Source organism: Maylandia zebra, linkage group LG16 (assembly GCF_041146795.1).
Source record: "Maylandia zebra isolate NMK-2024a linkage group LG16, Mzebra_GT3a, whole genome shotgun sequence".
NCBI lineage: Eukaryota > Metazoa > Chordata > Actinopteri > Cichliformes > Cichlidae > Maylandia > Maylandia zebra.
In genome coordinates this window covers 33,789,586-33,807,034 of record NC_135182.1, presented here as the reverse complement: position 1 = coordinate 33,807,034, position 17,449 = coordinate 33,789,586, and the positions used below count along the sequence as shown (strand labels likewise).

General features: G+C 40.9%; 1 protein-coding gene across 1 annotated transcript; it reads left to right on the top strand.

Annotated features, from left to right (window-relative positions):
- Nucleotides 1-806: 806 nt before the first annotated feature.
- asb1 (ankyrin repeat and SOCS box containing 1) lies at nucleotides 807-7,349 on the top strand. The gene is made up of 5 exons (XM_004559223.3): nucleotides 807-1,092; nucleotides 1,747-1,885; nucleotides 3,840-4,142; nucleotides 4,861-5,243; nucleotides 6,186-7,349. The coding sequence occupies exons 1-5, from the start codon at nucleotides 996-998 to the stop codon at nucleotides 6,314-6,316; spliced, it is 1,053 nt and encodes a 350-aa protein (XP_004559280.1). The 5' UTR covers nucleotides 807-995; the 3' UTR covers nucleotides 6,317-7,349.
- The last annotated feature ends 10,100 nt before the right edge of the window (nucleotides 7,350-17,449 follow it).

Here is a 17,449-nt window from a genome sequence, read left to right as displayed (position 1 = left end):
CATATTTGACTTACACCGCAGAGCTATGAACATTCATCAAATTATGCCTCACATTCATTTGAGGTAAGGCAGTGGCCTGCTACATTTTTAATTCAGCATAATTATTTCTGACACGTGTCCTGGCAGAAAAATAAAGGATTTTTTTCACTCGAGTTTAATGCCTGGTCTTGTGGTGAAGGCCTTAAAGCAACATGTAGGCGTTTAGGCTTGGAAGTAACACGTTTAGTCGATCATAATTAATAAAGTGTGACTGATATTTATTGGAGACTGTGATGAACTTTAGGAACGCTTCTAAATATGATGTGCCCCTAAAGTTTTATGTAAACAAAAGGCGATCGTGGCTTGAGAGTTGGGAGTTCGCCTTGTAATCGGAAGGTTGCCGGTTCGAGCCCCGACTCCAACAGTCTCGGTCGTTGTGTCTTCGGGCAAGACACTTCACCGTTGCCTACTGGTGGTGGTCAGAGGGCCCGGTGGCGCCAGTGTCCGGCAGCCTCGCCTCTGTCTGTGCGCCCCAGGGCGGCTGTGGCTACAATGTAGCTGTGTGTGAATGGGGGGATGACAGGTTGTGTAAAGCGCTTTGGGGTCCTTAGGGACTAGTAAAGCGCTATACAGGCCATTTACTTTTATGTACAGGCTATCAGAAACGCACGCTTGTGAAACATTTTTTGTATTGAATGATTGCGTAATGAACATCTTTTAGGCCTTTGTTGGTGATGTTTTGATCTTTTATGGGTTAACAGTGCTTTAAAGTCGGAGACCATCAGCTCCACGTTTAACGCAGCGTTTCCCCTTTAAATCCCAGCAGCTGAGCTCAGCCAGGAAGTGGCGCAGTGAGCTGGAGCAGCAGACGTCTTCATCATCACAGTCACGTTTGTTTACGTTCATGCTTCTTATCTGATCCCAGGTCGCTTGGGTTTCTCTATTTCTGGGGACCCAGTGTCGCTCTGCAGCCGCAGCACCAACCTTCAGCTTGACGCTGTGACCATTTTGGGAGCATGGCCGACGGTCCAGAGGCTGATGTTGACGACCCACCCAGCATCAATTTCCCCCCGCTCATCACCGTGTCCGATCTACCCAGCGCTACAGCTGCAGGTAACTATGGCTGCGAGAACCGTAAGCGATGATGATTGATCATCGCAAGCACCCACAGGCTGTCCTGCAACTGTGCCCCGTTTGCAGGAGGACGGCCAATATGCGTGACATATTACAGATGTGGTGGTGTTGGGAGGAGGAGGAAGAAGGGGACGGTCTGTAGCCTAATAAGGTGTGGCCAATGGATTCAGGAAGCGTTCACATCTCCAGTGCTGCAGTATAGCTGTGACACTTCATCTGTTTTTCTGTCTAGTCACACAAGTAATAGAGTTGTAATGGATTGATTTGACCTGAAGGCTCAGGCAGAAGAGCTCACGGTAATAGAAACATCTGCAGAACATAGCCTAGTGTAACGTGGATCCTTTTAATGTGTATTTCAGGAGCTGTTTTACTGTGTACATCTCCATCTGTGGGAGTTCTCTGAGCACAGCATGGAGCAGACATGAGAAAATGTCACTACACCACTGCTGCTCATCTGCAGCCACCTTATGTGTATTTTGTCTTATGTGTATTTGAGCTGAGATATCATTTACACTTGATAATATGCAGAATAGTTTCAAAATATCATTTTGTATGGTAACAAATCACCCTGCAAGACCAGACAAAACCAACTTTTCATTTCTGTTATTCTCCCTGAAATGCTGTGTTTGGCAGGTCGTAACCTGAAGGAATGGCTGCAGGAGCAGTTCTGCGACAAACCCCTGGAACAGGATGACATGCGCCTCCACAACGCGGCCTATGTCGGAGATCTGGACACCCTGAGGAACCTGCTGCAGGAAGACGGTTTCAGACGGTGAGGCCGAGCAGTAATAAGTGTATTTGGCTCTCTAGTTAGCAAAGTTAACACATGCTTTACTTGGTAAATGATAAAGCAAAACATCAATACAAATGAAAATGACAAGGTACCAAAACATTGCAGGCAGAGAGACAGCAGAATCTGAGAGAGACTATAGATTTATTTTGTATAAAGATTACAGAATAGTATATTTGTTATTGTCTCTTACAGCAGAACTGTCTTTTCCCCCCAAACAAGTCCAAAGATAACCTTATTCCAAATAATTTTCATAGGAGTAAACACAGACCAAAAGCAGGCTGCTGTTACCATCATCTTACAGCAGGATGGGTGTCTTCCAATACCCATAGCATTATATTGCATACAGCTAGAGGATCATAGTTTAATGCCAATGCAATGTCAAAGCAATATACTACAAATGTAGTGCATGTAACAGAATTTAAATTTGATGTAGTAAAAGTAAAAACATGCAGTTTACAACTCTGATATCTGTGGAAACCTTGTGGAGGGAAGCAGCCCTGCAGCACTACGGGAGGACTAAAAATACACAGAGAACCTTTCAGTGGCTCAGTCCAGTAACCACCAAAGCATTGTAATGCAAAATGCTTTGCTGTTGTTAGCTTCAGTGCTTCCTCCTATTGATGCAGAATCAGAGCCTGGATTTACCAACTGGAGAACATACAGAGCCATCTCATAGTCATGAGCATGCATGCAATGAGGGAAATAACAATTTGATCCTCTAGTGAACATTTAAATTTGCTCGCTTACAAAGAAATAAACAGTCTCTAATTGTAATGGTAGTTTCATTTTAATGGAGAGAGACAGAATATCAACTAAAAATCCATAAAAATCATAAATTATTTTCATGTCATTGAGTGAAATAAGTATTTGATCCCCAAGCAAAACACGAGTTGGTACTGAGTGGCAAGTACAGCAGTAAGACGTCTCTTGTAGTTGGTCACCAGGTTTGCACACATCTCTTCTCTTCACAGAAACTCTGTAAATGCTTTATGTTTCAACTTAAATCTTCAGCTCCCTCCACAGATTTTCTGTAGGACTGACATCTGGAGACTGGCCATAATGTACTTCTTCTTCAGTCACTCTTTTGTAACCTTTGTGGAATGTTTTGTGTCATTGTCATGCTAGAAGACCCATCCAAGTCCCATCTTCAGTGTTCTTGCTGAGGGAAGGAGGTTCTCATCCAAGATTTTACAGTACATGGCCTCATCCACTGGACCCTTCAATGCAGTGAAGTTATCCTATACTCTCAGCAGAGAAACAGCCCCAAAGCATAATGTTTCCACCTCTGTGCTTGGATGTGTGGATGGTGTTCTTTGGGTCATACTCAGTATTTCTCTTCACTGGCAAACCCAAAGTGCTTTCCTCAGAGGGGAGAGCTTGCAGATGCTGTGAGATTTCTGTCCATTATGGTGTAGTGTGTTCCCAGTGTAGGTCACAACTGCCTTCAGACCATTAACATGCTCCTCTCATGCAGTTTTGGGCTGATCCACCACTTTTCTCATGATCATCCTTGGAGCTCCAGACCGAGGGCAACTGATGGTCATTTTATTTTTCTTCAGTTTCTGAATAATCGCACCCACAGGCCTACGATCTTACCCCTGATGACCTTTGACATCTTTTGGAGAGGTTGAAATGGAAGAAACTGATTGTATGCTCATGTGTGCTTTATGCATATAAGAAGCTGAGATCAGGAGTTTCTGTTATTGACTGAATGATTGTAATCTGTAGGAGCCAGAATGCTGGCTGGTTTGTAGGGGATGAAATACTTATTTCACTCAATGACATGCAAATGAAATTATAACTTCTATGTATTTTTTTTCTGTATTTTTTGGTTGATGTACCATAAAATTAGAGACTGTTTTTTTTCTTTGTAAATGCGCTTAAATTGGAAACGTATTACCCTGGACCTCTCCTTTCTCTGTTTTGGTGTTAGGCGTATCAATGAGAAGTCTGTGTGGTGTTGTGGCTGTTTGCCCTGCACCCCTCTGAGGATTGCAGCCACAGCGGGACACGCAGCATGCGTGGCCTATCTGATCGCTCAGGGAGCCGAGGTGGACCTAGTTGATGTCAAAGGCCAAACAGCTCTGTATGTAGCTGTGGTTAATGGTCACCTGGACTGTGTACGGATTCTTCTTGAAGCTGGAGCCGATCCCAATGGTAGCCGCCACCACCGCAGTACCCCGCTGTACCATGCTGCACGAGTGGGGAGGCTGGACATACTGCAGGAGCTCATCAGGTGAGCCTTGGGAAGGATCAAACTAAAGTCTACATGGACAGAACTGTTTTATATATAGGTTAAATGTTTAAATACGTAAAGAAAATTGGCACTAAAATAGTTTTTATCTTCCATTACGCCACTGAAAACTGGTGGGAGTCGTTCCAGTTATTACAGTTTCTTTTCATATGGTTTAATCTTTGCACATGAGATTATCTGTGCTTTGCATTTTTAATCCACTACTTTCTTTGTGGTGCAATCATTTCCAATAGCTGTTTTGTAACTTCCTGACTTTAAAAAACATTTTCTGTCACCTTTCCCAGAAAGCAAAAAGACAAACATAAGACCGAAAAACCAACATAAAAACCCCACCAACCATTAAATTCAGTAGCATTTCCCCAGCTGCAGTTTTTAGATCAATTCTGGAAGTCCCATTATGACCCCTGGCACCGTAGCACTACGATTTCACAACAGACCTGAAACTTGCACTTTGAATCTGACCCAACTTTCTGTGGAGGAAAATTTTCAGCAGTTAGAGTCCAGAGTTTTCTGACGTGCAGCAGACCAGGTAACGATGTTCTGACGCTGAATTCCTTTATACAACAAATGGATTTGTTGTAAAGAGGAAAGCTTCTCAATTTATATTTTTCCACAGTAATAAATATCTCTGTATTCTTTCCTTTAGTTTGCATCAAGGATTTATGAAAGAAAATTTAGTCTATGGTTACATTTTTTCTAGGTTCAATGCTGATGTTGACATGGACCACCAGCTGGGTCCGCGGCTCCTGTTAAGCGCTCGAACCCTCAACACTCTAGTGGTCTGCCCTCTTTACATAAGCGCAGCCTACCACCACCTTCACTGTTTCCGGCTGCTGCTCCAGGCCGGCGCTCAGCCCGACTTCAATTACACAGGTCCTGTCTGCCATGAGGCTTTGACACGAGGTTTGGCTTCCTGCCTGCTGGATGCAGTCCTGCGACACGGATGTGAAGTGGCCTTCATCCACCTGCTGCTGGACCACGGAGCGAACCCAGCCCTCGTGCCCTGGGATGATTCGGATTTGGAGGCTCCAAATCGAAGGAAAGTTGATCCAGAGGCACTCAGTGTCTTCTTGGAAGGAAAAAGTAAGTAACAAAAAACGATGCTGTTGCTTTATACAAAGCTCCGGCACGGAGCTTTTTTTGGTGCACCTCCTCACAACACCAGAATATAATTTAGTTAATAAGTTGTGAGTTTTTGCAGAGCTTCGTAAAATTGTCTCTCAAAATTGTGGATTTAATGTAGAATCAATAAAACCGGTGTCATATGTTTACATTTCGTATTGCTGGTTCAGATTGTTCATACTGAACAAAAATGAAGTTCATTAACTGATTTCTGATTAATACTGATTAAATGACCAATAGAGCGTTCTGAGAGATATGAAGTAAAAGCATGAATAATAGTCAGAGGCTCACTCAGATTCAATATCGATTGGATTCTTGCAGTAAACAGGTTTGATGTCAGTGGATTTTACTGGGAGGTAAAGCAATGTGTCATTAGCATAGCAGTGCATCAAAATATAATTTCTCTGCCTAATGTGGTCAAGTGATAAAGAGGAGAGCTGTGGTTACCAATGGAAACAAAAACAAATTCCAGTTGATGGGAAAAAAGTCTTATCGGGTGTAGTAAAAGTGAAAACAAGGAAGTAGTTTCAGACACCATTAGTTTGTGAATGAAGGCTTTTGAGGCTTTACGATGAAGCATCATTAATGTCATTAGCAACACGTATGTACTTCTTTCTGTAAAGACCCGAGTTTGCAGATTACTGCTTTTAGTTTAAGGATTTCATCTCATATATGTTTAGAATAAGCATTTTTCCTCGTGTTAAAGCTTAGCTGCTTTTACATGAAACAGGGACCTTGTAATGCATGTTTCTGGACATTTGTTGATGCTGAGGAGCTGATATAAAGAAGCCCATAAAGTACAATGAAAAAGGTCATTAAAAGCCACACTTTTATGTTTCTACTTATACAAAAGCATGAAAGCATATGCAGTTGTTCAGCTGCATCTATTTTTTCTTCTCCCAGGAAACCCTCGTAGGCTGACACATTTGTGTCGCATCAGGATCCGCAGAACGATGGGCAAAAATCGTCTAAACCACATATCTTCTTTACCGCTTCCAGAACCTATCAAGATTTTCTTGCTTCACCAAAACTGACCATCATCCACCTACTGGTCTTGTTAAATGTTCATTTAACCCAGTCTTTAAAAGAAACCTCAGTCAGTCCCAAAGACACACTACTGCATAAACACTGTAAACCCAGATTGCTAATTGCTTATTATTTTTTATTAAGAAATAGTTATTAATAATATTTTCCAAATAATATTTGTTTGGAAATCATCATTTATGTAAAAAAAAAAAAATCTTCCTCGCCGTGTAAAATGCTTCTTATCTTATCAGAGAAGCCATAGTTATGTATTGACTTGTGGAAACTGTGTGTGTATTCTAAATGTTTGCCTTGTGACCTCCCAGATCACCAGGACGAGTCCTGCTAATACTTCAAGTAGCACTTTTTAGCTCAACGACCAGAGCGAGAATCTCATTTGAAGCAACGACTTAAACAAGCCATGTTATAAATACCCCATCCACGGGCAGAGAAGAATATTGTCCAGATGCAGCTCCTTGAATTGTTTGGTTGTTGTTTTATGTAAACCAGGCAGAATGACGGCAAAAATGTGCAAAAAAATCCACACGCTAGATCCTCTTTGTTAGCCACGTGCCTTAACTTTGAGTTTGGGAAAAGTGGCTTCAAAGATTGATCAGACCAGAGTTAGTTACGGTAATCCAAATTAATCGAGTGTGATGTTCCCGGATGAGCAATTTAAGGACCTTGATTGTAAAGTTTACATTTTGTGACGTACATGTCAGCATCAAAATAAAAATTTAAAAAAGCCTTTTTTTCAGGGGGGCATTTAGATTGTTTCAATAAATGTAATGAAACTCCTTTTCTGTGACATTGACAATCTGTCAACTAGTGAATGAAATCTATTTGTGATAAACAGAATAAGTTTGTATTTATTAGATGCCATCTCTGGGAGTCTACTGCACCTACTGTGTACTGTGCATGTCTGTTGCACAGCCTATCTTGTCCTCAAACATTGACATTTAAATGTTGAACATGTTGAGACAGTTGTGCTTTATATATTTCATCTCTATTTGAATGAGTAAATGTATGTAATTGTATAATATCTCTTGTGTTTTGTGTTCATTTTTTGTGAGTGAGGGGAGGTGGGTGAGTGGGTCAGTCTTCCAAAGTAGGATCCCTCTGCGTGGTCTTTGTTCTGTTAGCTATCTTCCTTGAACATAGCTAATTAGAGATAATTATCTCTCCCCTCCTTTCCTCGCAGTCTCGTCCAAGATCTCTTTGTAGTCCAAAATATCATGTCTCAATCTTTTTCAGCCTAGGGAACCCTCATAGTCCTAGCTCTGAGAACATGCATCTACTGTTAGTTTCAATGATTGGTTTGCTCCAAAATTGAGTTTTTAGTCTTATGTTTCATCTCTCATGACTGTAGCCTTGCTGTTTCTCATTGTTGTTTTTCAGCTTGTGATATTTATAGATGCGTAATTTTTAAAACAAGAATGACGATGTCTCAATGGGTTCATGTATTACTGATGTGAGGCCGATGAATGAACCAGGATATCCACGATGGCTGAGAAAACCGCATTTTGGTGAAAACATAAGAGGCCCAGTGGAAAATGCACAGCCTGGGAAACCCTGAATAAAAGCAGCAGGGAGCTCAACAGCAGAGGGGAGATGAGGGCTATCAATCCAGCAGTTCTGGCAAAGACCTGCAAAGATAGACTGGGATAGCTTTTGAAAAAATAACTCTCGGGCGGTAAATAAAGACTTCCTGCCAACATGTTTCTTCACAGTGTGTCTGTTTTGTAAGGACAAAAGGACCAAAACTGGATAAAATCAAATTTAAATGATAGAAATCTGAGTGAACATCAGTGTTAGAGAGATAAATAACAGAAAGTAAGACTATGTCCAGTTAGAGATGCCAGTGTGTAAGTGAATGGATTTAACAGGTCTTCATGCATGCCCGTGCACAACAACTGTTGCCGTGATGTCTCTAGATGGCACTGTCTTCCTTTCAAGCATGGCAGAAATCTCAGCATCTCTCCTATCTTCTTATTTCACCCTCTCTTTCTCATATCTGCTTTTGTGTTTGCCATTCTTTCTTTCTTTTTTTAAACCACCTCTCGTCTTTCCATCCATCGCTTGTCTCCCAGCCGAGGTCAGTGTAGAAGATTCAGCAGCTGTGCGCTCAAGAGCCTCTTCCTTTCAGGTCTAATTAAAGCGAGTCTTTCATTAACAGAACACACAGAGAGATGCAGAATGAGGCCCTTTGCACCAGTGCAGAGGGAAGAACACACTGGACAGTTTGGTAAACCGCTGTCTTCCTGTGGGGAGTTTCCATTGCAAGAGTCCTCTCTTTTAAGTCAAATGTATTTTATGCTAGCATTTATTTAGGACGACTCCCTGCTATATTTCTTGTGGACAGATTCATTTGGGTTATTCGAGAGATTTCACATAAAGAGATGCGTTTGAAAGTGAGATGCAAAAACACAAGGTCGCAATCGGTCCTCTTTTGAAGGCTAAATGCAAAACACGAGGGATTACATTTTACTGGCGACTGCTTCGTGCATCAAACCTTCAAATCATTACCAGCATTAACAGTTTCTGAACACCAAAGTGAGCTCTTTGGTCGTGTAGCTGGAACAAAAGAGAAACAGAGCTGGTAAACGGTTTATTTCGCCCTCGCATTCACCAGGAGCCTGGAAAAGCTGAATGGTGTTGTTCATTCCTGAGTTTATTTGCACCACAAAGTGCAATCAAAATCTCAACAGCCTCTGCTAATATCGCCACAGTGTTCCGCTTCAACTGGGGACCAGCATGCGAGGCCGAGTTAAATGCAGTGCAGCTCACTTCATGAGCTAACCGCAGCCTTTAGATATGGATTAAATGCTATTTCCATGGATGTGGTGTTTCTGTGTAAAAAGTTTGTTGGGGTGTGTGCGTGTCTGTTTATGTATGAGCATTGTGAGTCTGTTTATTTTGTTTCCTTTTAGTTCAAAACTCACCTGTTACTCGTTAAAGTGCTTCCACCACCATCTCTTTGTGTCCTCCTCTCCTGCACTTGCACTGGCGACTAAGCCTGTTAACATTTGGTAATTGCCACGCGCTTTAATTTGAGTGATCTCATTCCTTAGGCGTTCCGGAACTGTTTAGTTTCCTCCAATGACCACATCACTTGCATGTTTACCACTGCCACACACACACATACACGCAGAGGTATCCCACCTCTGATGCAGAGCAACGCCAGAATCATCAAGTTCAAGCTCCTTTAGTTACAATGAAGGAATCAAAGCCCAAAGCAGCTAAACGTGATTCATAAATGACATAACACTGAGCTGGTCATGTTGGGGTCCAAGAAAAGCAGTAATTTACTTTTCAGCTCATAACTGATCAGCTGAACAGGAAAGCCTGGGTGTGGAGCCTGAAAATATTGATCATTTTTTATCTCTAAGTCAGACTCTAACTCACACATGTGGGTTACAACCTCATGCTCAGAAGCAGTTTCCCTCTGCCGAGGCTAGTCTCGCTCTATAACTCCTCGATCAGTGCTGAAGTATGAGACGCACAGGGACTTCCTTTAGGTTTATTGATATAATTAAACAGTATATGGTTAGAAATATTGAAAGAAACTTTGCTAATAAAAGTGCCTTTTAATTATAAACCTCAGAGGGGCTTAATGAGCCTTAATTTGACTGTTTTCCAAAGAAGCCGGTAGTTGTGAAGTGTGGCAAGGGCAGGAAGGATGTAGAGTGATTGCTTCTGTAATTACTGTCACAGTCTGTAACTTGGCTCTTATACTTAATTAGCTCCCTCTCATTTGGGTGTTGTTTAGTTATTGCATGTCTATAACTGCTCGTCTCGTATGGTCGGCCTTTCAGAAACAGTTAAACTATAGAAACTCCTTGGAAAAGTCTGAAAGCAGCTGCTGTCAATGTAAACTTTAAAGACAGAAAAAATGGTTTATCACACGAAACTAGTTTTATCCACAGCCGCTCATTAGCAGTGGTGATGGGAAATGAGGACGTGGACTGTGGGTCTGGTGTGGAAAACAGACCTGTTATAATTCTTTATTTAAACTGTTGCTAATTAGGCATTATAAAGCATCATCCACTTATTATGGACAGAATCAGACTGTAACGGAAAATGTGCTGGTTCACTGTTTAATCAAGCAGCTGTACTTGTGTGATCATAGTAACGTATTCATGTTTTAAAGCCATAGTCAGGCTCTAAGGTAGTTCTTTGGCTCAACTGGTCCACTGAATTTTGTAACCGCTTTTTCTCCGGGGATAAAACGCATTAACTTCACTTAAGTTTATATCTAGCAGAATCATCCTGTCAAACTTTTTCTTTGTGACTGCAATTTTTAAAAAAGTTTTGCACATGTGCCCATAAAGAAAAACTACATTTGTGATTTGAATGTGTTCACAGTTCCATTCAAAGTCATTTCCCTGTGTAGCTCTGCAGGGTTTCACTGGTCCTGCAATCTGCCAAATTGAGTATTGCCACCATGAACATCAGAGTGAACCTCAGCTGGCATTATGGCACACAACTCTGTGATTGATGAAAAAAAAAAGACATTACTGTGACTGGTCACACGCCTGACCCCGACACACCACCTTCAGGCGGATTTTTTCAGCTGTTCCACCAAAAAGTGCCTCTTGGTCTCTGGTTCAGAGCCAGAACCTGAACTCAGATCACCAGAGATAATCATGACAATGAGGTGCTGGGTTGGATTGACACAGAAGCTCAAGTCCACAGTTAAACTGCAAGTATGCTTCAAGATGTCCACAGGTACAGAAACACGCTGCCTTGAAAAGGGCAATGGCCAAATTTAGAGCAGCTTCTTATTTTTACAAGCCACATGACTACATCCTCTTATCTGAACTTGTAAAAATAGGTGGGGAGTTTGATAGCAGTCTTTCTATTATTACTTTATGTATGACTGTTTTTTTTTCATGAGCTAAATCACAGATGCTATGAACCTGCCAAATGCTGTCCTGTTATGTTAACCTGTTGGGAATGTAAAAACTCCACCGAGTGTTGCTCTGCTGAATGTCAAAGTGAAAACCTTTTAGAACAAACAGTCTTTCTTTTGTTTTGCATGTCAGAACTGACATTATGGTGGGTATCTGCATCGGAGAGCCTGGGGATCAGTTAATGGCAGCATGACAATGTCCATTACACCAAACTACCCATGATTAATTACTTCCGTGGAACTGCACTGCTCATGGGAAGGATTTTCCACCACTGAGAAGATCCCTTGGCAAGGAGAAAGGGGGGGGGGTGTCTTGGATGGGGAACAAAGCTGTGGAGCTGTCATGGACGGTGGGGTTGGAGGGGACTGTGGTTGGGGGTAGAGATGGTGGGTTGTGGGGTCCTCTGCCCCTCTTTCTTCCTCCTTTTTTTCCCCCCTCTCACAAAATTAACCAACAACCATTGGGCAGCTTCCCAAGCCACTGGCTGACAACAACATGGGCAAGAAGAAACCCCAGTTAAACAGAAGAGGGGAGAAGAGGAAGAGAGTCATTCAGTGGCCACCACTGTGGGAATGTTGTAAACTGTGTTTTCCTGAGGCCTTGGGAATCCCACACCAGAGCTGGAACCTGCGGGCATGGAAAATGGGGCCTGCATCCCCAGAGAGATGAGATTTCAGGAAGGGAACAACATCTCTTGTTGTGGGGAGATGGCAGTGATGCACTTTCTGCAGACTGGCAGAACAGAGATCTAAATAATATAGTAGTGTAGACAAAGGATTTATTTAGGGAGGTATAGAGAAAACAAAAAGCCCACAAGGGACCAACATTCCAATAAATTGGCAGCTTTACTATTCAATTCAGTAGTAAGCATTGCTAAACCATCCATTTTTCTGTGAAAATGTCACGGGAGCTTTAGGTTACCCCAAAGACTGAGCTTCATGTTGTCCCTGCATATGTACCGATACCCTGAGATCCTACCACGTGGAAGAACTCTATTAAAATCTAATTTAACACCTTTATTGTTATTACTCATGGTAAGTACGTGTTGGTTAATTCAATAAGCTTTGGTCAAAAGATAATGAAACAGTGTGAAAGAGTCAGCTCAAGGGAAGCGCAATTCAGTTCTGCAGTAGGTTTATCCATGGACCAAATATCAAACACACTTACTCAGAAGTTAGTGTTGCTCTGTTACAGAACCACATAGAAGAACGGAACCATCATGTTTGCAACATGCTAGATACGTCATACAACAGCGTGTAGGGCAAAATACTCGTGCCTGCTCCAAAGGCCACACTTGGCAGCTCAAAAGTTTGATGGGGTAGTTCTACTGCCTCTTTTATCTGCTACCAAAAACGCAGCTTTGTTCTGTTCAGCTGACGATCCCCAAACATAACAACTAAGCTGCAAGCATTATACAGTATTGGTTGCAGTTGATTTGTGAGTTTAAGTCATGTCAGACTGCACGAAAAAGCTTTGGCGATTACAGATATAGTCTGTATGTCACTCACTGTAGTGTGGATGACTGTTTTGAAGGTTTGGCCTGGGGAAGTCTCAGCTAAGCACGTACCCTGATTAGTTATGCTACAGTCACACAAAGCAAAACAGTGGTTGGTGATGAGAACAAGATTATTGCGATTGAGTACAATGAACAATGAATCTCTTGATCTTTGAAATGGTTGCTCTGAAGACAGGGACTAGGTCTGCAACCACCTGCAGATAGTTGCTTTCTTCAAATCAGCTTTGGTGTTTCAGGATGTTGATAAATCAGCATTGAGAGTCAGTCTGCCATCAGTCTGCTATCAGCAGATCATGCAGTTGAATAGAAAAATCGCAAATTCCTCACTGGGATCATATATGGAACTTCTATTGCAAACATTTTAGCCTAAATTACACTTGAATGAGTTCATAATATATATGTTAAAAAAAAAAAAACTATGAATGAAGTATGAATCTGGCATTTTAAAGTGTTGCTCAGCTGGGATTGACTCACGTTTGTAGCCAGCATCAAGTGGCCATTTGAGGAACTACAGTTTGTTTATCAACCCCAGAGATCGTTCACAAGACGCTGCGCCACGGATGATCTGATATCATCGTGTTGGTGTTGTTCCTGGAACAACATAGTAAATGTTCCAGGATCAACATTGCAAGTGACCAATCACATTGTTGTGACGTTATTCTTTGGCGCCAAGCCATTCGTGCATTTATGAAATTCCAATGTTGCAAGGACAATATCAATTCTGCTTAGCGTTTATTAAAGGGTCAGGGTCCGTTGATCGGCGGACAGAGGCGGTTTCTCGCAGCTTAAGTACAGTTTTTTGTTTTACGGCGGTTTTTCCCGAAGTCGCAAAAGTATGACGTCACAACATTCTGATTGGTCACTTGCAATGTTGATCCTGGAACAACATTTACTATGTTGATCTGGGAACAACACCAACACGATGTTATCAGATCGTGCCTGTGCCACACTGTCAGCAGAACAAGGAAATGTGAGCCACTTCATCATCTCAGGTCATTCATCTGAACATTTGTTACATCATCATAACTTTATCACGTGTCTAGCAGTTTCGAACTAAACAGTTTTACAGTGTTCTATAACTCCAGCTTAGGGTTACTTAGTTCTGCAAATCAAATACTGAAAAAGTAAAAGCCAATATCCAAAGAATGCTCCCACATAAGCAGAAGCCTGCATATAGCATATGGATGCATGCTTGTCCCACTTTAAAGGTTCAGCTGCGAGGCCACTGTGGAACACCACATCAAATCGACCATTTCCTCCACTGATAAGCAGCTTCCCAGATTTTCTAGTGAGAGCAAAAAGAGTTTAGTGTCGTGGTTTTGATAATTCACGCTAATGCTGAGACATTAAATGTGGTTTAATCCTTAATTTTCATGTATTCACTATATTGTCAGGTAAATGTAGTTTCTTTCATAAAGAACAGTTATGGAGATCAATCATCTGTTTAAGGTCCAATGTTACAATGTTTCTCTGATTTTTAGAGCATTTCTGATGATTATCTTTCTTTATTTAAATGATTTCTAGGGGATGATATTTGGTTTGCATGAGGATAAATTATTTGTAAAGGTCAGTATTTCCTCTGTTGGCGTTTCATTTACAAAACAAATAATAATAAACATATGAGGTTATCCAACCACTCCATTTCTTCTTCTTCTTCTTCTTTTTAATATGCCAGCCTGTTTCTTGAGTTGTGTTGCAGCTGTTTGGGATTTATCTCGTCGTTAGCAGTTTTGCCTTTTTTATAATGTCGAACACAGTGAATCAGCATTTCTCTTTGAGCTGTGGCTATTCTTAGTATTCCCAAAAGTAATTGTCAGACACAAATGAAAAACATTCTTGCAAAAAATAAATTAAAAAAAAAACAACCTCTTTGCTTAAAACAAAATGACAGTTGGGTTTATAAACTTTGCTACAAAATAGAATCAGTTTAATCTACCAAACTGTATTTGTGCAGAATTAGACACGGCTGCTGATTACCCACACTGATTATTCAGATTGCAATAACAAGGTCATGATCCATTCTGGCAGCGCTGAGCACTTGATACAGATGCATGATGATATAATGTGTGGTGGGAATAAAGAGTGTAGGCTGGGATGAGTGCAGCATTGCGTGACCATGAAGCCAACATCCTGTCCTCTGTGAATTCCATGGAGGAGTGTGCGGTTCCTTTGGCTTTCAATGCTTTTTCTGGAGTCTCAGCAAATGCTCTGTCTGTGTGTGTGTGTGTGTGTGTGTGTGTGTGTGTGTGTGTGTGTGTGTGTGTGTGTGTGTGTGTGTGTGTGTGTGTGTGGACAGCAATGTGATTTATGATTCTAGAAGTCATCTTTTGCACTGTGACATTCCACAGAGACTAACGTGAGAGGACATGCAGTGTTTAGAAGGCAGTAATGAGCTGATGTTGCTACCTTTGCTGCTATCATCCACGAGTGTGCCTTTACTAATATCTGGATGTTATATGTTAGAAAAGTAGGCATACCCATCTTATGCTAAGCCAATATTAATAGATGAATAAGATGACAATCATCAATCCCACTTTAATTTCAATGCTTTTGGAAATCACTAGAAAAAAGTACAGTTTATCTACACTAAAGAAAGACATAAAGACCTGGATGGCCGCTAACTTTCTGCTTCTAAATTCAGATCAAACTGAGGTTATTGTACTCGGCCCTGAAAATCTGAGAAATATGGTATCTAACCAGATTCTTACTCTGGATGGCATTACCCTGGCTTCCAGTAACACTGCGAGGAACCTTGGAGTCATTTTGACCAGGACATGTCCTTCAATGCACATATTAAAAAAAATATGTAGGACTGCGTTCTTCCATTTGCACAATATCTCTAAAATTAGAAATATCCTGTCTCAGAGTGACACTGAAAAACTAGTTCATGCGTTTAGTACTTCTAGGCTGGACGACTGTAATTCATTATTATCAGGATGTCTTAAAAATGTCAACATATGTCCTGTCTTCCTTCTCTCACTGCAGCAGATGGCCCCGCCCCTCCCTGAGCCTGGTTCTACTGGAGGTTTCTTCCTGTTAAAAAGGAGTTTTTCCTTCCCACTGTCACCAAAGTGCTTGCTCATAAGGGGCCATATGATTGTTGGGCAACAACAGGGAAAAAATAACATAGGTGTAAAAAAAAAAGGTTTAAGGTCTGCTCTGGTTTAGCGTTTAGCCATTCTTAATCATTAATGTATTTGTAAATCAGTCTTTAAATTGCGATTTATTAATGACATTCCAAAGAATTTGAAAAATCAGTCAGACAAAACGTGATGCCTCTAATGTTGTGCTGCAATGCATTATCAGCTGACATATATTTTTATTATGCTTTCTGGAAGATGTGTGCTTCATCAAAATTTGATTAATTGTTAAAAAGTCTCGTTTTGTCTGCGTTAAACACAGTAGTTATATTTGCTATTATCTGATGTTTTTGTGAGCTTGTTGACTCAAAAGAATTACTCCACCACTGCAGTTACTCTAATACTCATTGGTAATGTAATGTATTGAATTAAATGATTAAATTATACAAACTTATACTTTGAGTCTTGTCAGTTTTTGTTTTTGTCATAGAGCTGCAGCACGAGTTCAAAATCATCAGAGGAACTGTAGAGCCGACTAAAAAGGATTAGCAGCTCCATATGATTCAAATCCAGTAAAACTACATATGACAGGAACCCTAAGCCCAAATTAAGCCCTATAGATATGTTTATGAGGGAGGACTTGTTCTTCTCTGCTCCTCTTTGAGTTATCTGTGTCCTCTCCTGTGGTCTGAGAGTGAGGCAGCCATTAGCACAACCCGTCTCTTTAATCAGCCCACGGGAGGAGGTACAGAAGGACGCTCTGTTGACCGCAGTATGCCTCCTCTTTTATTTTCTCACCCACTGGCACGCCCGCTCTGTGGGAGAGGTTAGTTAGAGCCGCAGTGAGTCAGCGACAGGTGAACAGGTGGTATAGCCTCGCTTCCACAGCAGTTTAGGATTTGGTGGAAACTGTAAATGAAACCAAAATACAAAAATCTTCATATTCTTTATTTTCATGTATTTATTAGAAGATGCAAAAGCCAAATAATACATGCTGAGAGTGAGAAGAGAAGGTTGTTTCTTTGCTCACATTGTGATATACAATTTCTGTCTATAGAGGCAAATCGGGGATCTTTAACCTGTGCACTGTGGAGCAATATATGCATTTAAATCTATCAGAATAGGAAGATGTCTATCATGAATTTTCTTCTTTTAAAAACACTCCAACCTTCTACTTTCAAAGTGAAATATTGGAATCAGAATATTGGACATAATTAGTTATGCATTGATGTTTATTTAATTTCAGCTGCCAAACAACATTCTCTTCATCTCTCACAGGTGGATGACCAGTTTGCACTGCATGATACCATGATAGCCATTGTATGCAAATATGTGCACAGTATGGTTTGGCATTGTTTTGATAAAATAGGCAAGCCCTTGCTTACAGACTTCAGCTGCATGGAAGCATATAAGATAAGATAAGATAAGATAAGATAAGATAAGATAAGATAAGATGACCTTTATTAGTCCCACAGGTGGGAAAATTGTTTTGTTACAGCAAAAGTGCAAAGTTATGTAGCAGAAATTAGAAAACACTGGAATGCAATAAAATAAAATAAAAATACTATATACAATAGAATAAAATAGAATACCAATGCTATATACAACTGAGTAAGAAAATACAAAAACTTGAAA

What these genes read in the sequence shown, in the direction of transcription:
- asb1 (XM_004559223.3), top strand. Translation starts at nt 996, where the DNA reads ATGGCCGACGGTCCAGAGGCTGATGTTGACGACCCACCCAGCATCAAT. An exon ending in ACCCAGCGCTACAGCTGCAG is followed by an intron (nt 1,093 to 1,746) that starts GTAACTATGGCT and finishes TGTGTTTGGCAG; the next exon opens with GTCGTAACCTGAAGGAATGG. An exon ending in TGTCTTCTTGGAAGGAAAAA is followed by an intron (nt 5,244 to 6,185) that starts GTAAGTAACAAA and finishes TTCTTCTCCCAG; the next exon opens with GAAACCCTCGTAGGCTGACA.